At 36.7% G+C, this 3,572-nt stretch overlaps 1 protein-coding gene across 2 annotated transcripts in view; it reads left to right on the top strand.

Annotated features, from left to right (window-relative positions):
• Positions 1–1,800, top strand: part of LOC111469562 (probable LRR receptor-like serine/threonine-protein kinase At1g06840) — a 13,338-nt gene extending 11,538 nt beyond the window's left edge. For both annotated transcript variants that reach the window (XM_023114863.1, XM_023114864.1), the window contains 4 exons: positions 107–158; positions 330–580; positions 908–1,042; positions 1,274–1,800. In XM_023114863.1, coding sequence (XP_022970631.1) covers positions 107–158; positions 330–580; positions 908–1,042; positions 1,274–1,615 — 780 coding nt within the window. In that variant the 3' untranslated portion in view covers positions 1,616–1,800. The remainder of the gene's footprint in view (positions 1–106; positions 159–329; positions 581–907; positions 1,043–1,273) is intronic.
• Positions 1,801–3,572: the final 1,772 nt, after the last annotated feature.

Genomic DNA, 3,572 nt, shown 5'->3' with positions numbered 1-3,572 from the left:
AAAAAAAAAAAAAAAAAAAAAAAAAAAAAAAAAAAAAAAAAAAAAAGAATCTCCTGAATTACGGGAGTTATTACAATTACCCTCTTGATTTTGAATTTATATGCAGATGTTGGCTTATGAGTTTATGTCCAATGGCACGCTGAGGGATCACCTTTCTGGTACAGTTCAGCTATTTTTCGTATAAATTATGTTTCAAATATTCTGCTTCAGTTATGCAAATTGTGGACAGTTTTTATATGTTCCATGGTTTTTGTTTGATCAATTTGTTAGCTGTTGTTTTTATCTCTCTTTCAAGCATCGATTTACTATGCGTCCTTGTGTTATTACAGTAAATTCTGCAGAACCTTTGAGCTTTGCCACAAGATTAAAAGCTGCCCTGGGTGCAGCTAAGGGAATTCTGTACCTGCATACAGAAGCTGATCCTCCAATATTCCACCGAGATATCAAGTCCAGCAACATATTATTAGACTCTAAGTATATAGCAAAGGTTGCTGATTTTGGACTTTCACGGCTTGCACCTCCTCCAGACGCAGAGGGCAACGTGCCTGCTCATGTATCGACAGTAGTAAAAGGGACACCGGTAAACTTCTATCAATAATTATGAAATTTTTAGAAGTATAATGAAATAATTTAGTTTATGCTGACCATGCCATCAAGATTTTAGGAGATTCTTGGTCGAGGCAACAATTGAGGTAGCACAAATATTTCAACATTTCATGGAAATTTGATTTGCACATTCAAATTCAGTTTCAAAGTTGTCCTATTAGGATAATTGAGATAGGATGTTGAAATATAAATGACAATGTTTTCTTTCGTTTATTCTATATATTCCTGTTCTTGGTAAAATAGTTATGAAATGGTGGATTAGGTTTAATTAAAGGGTATTTATGTGGATTTTAATTTGCAGGGTTATCTTGATCCAGAGTACTTCTTGACTCATAAATTGACCGATAAGAGCGATGTTTATAGTCTTGGTGTGGTATTTTTGGAGCTTTTGACTGGGAGGCACCCAATCTCACATGGCAAGAACATTGTTAGGGAGGTATTACGTGCATTTCTTATGGCCTCTTTATTTTGCAATGGTATTAGAAACCTAAACCTTTGAGACAAGTGTATCTCCAAGCGCGTAATTTGACTGCAATATTATAGTCATTGATAATTTGATTCCGAATGCGTAAAGGATATGATAAGATGTTTACTTATTTGTCTCTATAGTTTTCCTTTTGTTTGCCCTTGTATCTGTTTTAAACATATATATTATGGTCTGTAACAGGTTAAAGTTGCATATGAGTCGGGAAAATTTTTCTCAATAATTGATGGTCGACTGGGATCTTATCCCGCTGAATGCGTGGAAAGATTTGTGACATTGGCTTTGAAGTGTTGCCAAGACGATACAGATGCACGTCCTTCAATGGCAGAGGTTGTTCGTACACTTGAAAGTATTTGGCTTATGTTGCCGGAGTCTGATGTGAAAATTGCAGAGCCTTTAATCTCCGATGTTATAAAAGTGAGCAGTACCCCATCTTCATCAACCAACATGAATAACTATTACATGTCAGAGGTTTCTGGTAGTGACCTTGTAAGTGGAATAACTCCCACTATCACGCCCAGATAGAAAACATTCTTGCATGATCGAGACATGATATAACTTTAGGAGACTTGTTTCATACTATTTTAATATCGTTGATATGCTGTGTATGCCATTTGTATAGCTCGATTAAACACATTAACAAGTTGATCTCAGTTTGTATATAGTTTTAGAATATATTACATTAAATTATATCTTCCCGTGTTGGAAAAGCATGAATTATCATTTTCTATTCGGAAAAATTTTCATGTGGGCCCACACTTATTTCTTTTTCTTTTTCTTTTGAAATAAGGGCCTCACCCTCGTTATTGTAATTAAAGAGGTAACATTTATTTTACTTTTTTTTTTTTTGTTATGAAGCACATCGAATGGATGATGGTCTATTGAAACTTCCTCATTGTCTAGGGTAGTTTAGGGTTTAAGGTTTTAGTTTTGTGGAAAAATATTGATAGAAACTTGGTTTTTTCACAGAACGATTTAAATGTCCATTAGGGTTTTCTTGAGAGGGTTCTTATGTCCTAAAACTCATAGTTTGTAAACAAAAGCATATTCTATTTTCAATAAAGTTATTATTGATGTTTATTCAGTAAAGATCGTTATTGAATAAAGTGAATTATACGATCATTAATCTAAATCCAATAAACTAAGAATACTTTGGCTAGTATGATTACTTGAACTATATACAAAGACATAAGAGTGGATCAAGTTCAAGTATATAGTTAAAATGATTTATAGTACAGGGATAGTACCTTATCTTGGGGACACTATAGAGGCGGCTTACTTTTGTTATGATATAAATAATGTGATCACTAAATTGTACATGTGGAGACGTGTGAGTGGGGGCGTCTTATGCAATGAGTATTGCACAAGATCGGATCATAAAGAAAATCACTCTCACTTTATAATGTTGTTTACTGTTGAGGTTGATTTTTTCACTCGATGACCTAGGTAACTCGACCTTAATGAGGGGACCTTAATGAGTACCTTATCTATCGACTTACTAATCATGGTTATATCAAATGGACAGAAATATATCTATAGTGAGGGGAGCGCAACTACTAGGGTTTAGGGTTTAGGGGTGCAGTAGAAAACGACTATCCCATTAGCGAATGACTCAACCTATGCATCCGGTATTTACCCACTCTACTTCTCGGTGTAAATCACTAAAACTCTTTACCCTACCCCTGTATTAATGAAATAATCTCATTTTGGACTTTGACCTTGCGAGCACCTACTCAAAATAGGGAGGGCGTACTTCCGCGAGAGAAAGAGCTTCTAACTCCAGTACAATCAATATCTCGTTACCCCCATGCATACAATAGCTACGAGCTGCCGTAAGCGCTGTTGCACGAGTACACTAACAAGAGAGGAACTACAAGTAGTCACTCTGCTACTTGAAGATATTGCGTACGTATACATTTCTTGAGAGAGATAGCCTTGTTCCTTTAGGCTCTTGACTCTTGAGCAGCTGAAAATGTTATGTCAAAAGGACCCATGACGATGAAGGAGAAGAAGGGAATGGAATTGTGAGACCGATAGGTGTAGGAGCGAGAACTTCTCATTTCTTCTTCGAGAAAGCTTGCTTCTTGAGAGTCAAAGTAGAATCATCTTTAAGATGGAGGAGCTTTCTCCAGGTAGGGGCTGGCTATTGGCCGGGGCCAAGGTTATCAAGGCTCAAAATGGCAAGGACTTCTCATTGAGCAGGCTCAATGCTATCTTGAACAGTCAAGAGAACAACGAGCGAGGGCTCCTACTTTCACTCTCTTCTTTCTAAAGAAGCTCGCTCTTGATCTGGGCGGGATCTATCAGCATTGACATTCTCCCTTGACTCGAGACCATTTTCGAATCATGAAATTCTCTCCCGAAGCTACGGAACTAACGACTTTATTAGAAAGTAGAATTACCAACTTTTATACTCATTTGAAAGTGGATGAGATCGGTCGAGTGGTCTCAGTTGGAGATGGTATTGCACGTGTTTATGGAT

Source organism: Cucurbita maxima, unplaced genomic scaffold (genome assembly GCF_002738345.1).
Source record: "Cucurbita maxima cultivar Rimu unplaced genomic scaffold, Cmax_1.0 Cma_Scf00040, whole genome shotgun sequence".
Classification (NCBI taxonomy): domain Eukaryota; kingdom Viridiplantae; phylum Streptophyta; class Magnoliopsida; order Cucurbitales; family Cucurbitaceae; genus Cucurbita; species Cucurbita maxima.
The sequence above is the reverse complement of the archived record's forward strand: the minus strand, read 5'-3'. Positions and strand labels throughout refer to the sequence as shown.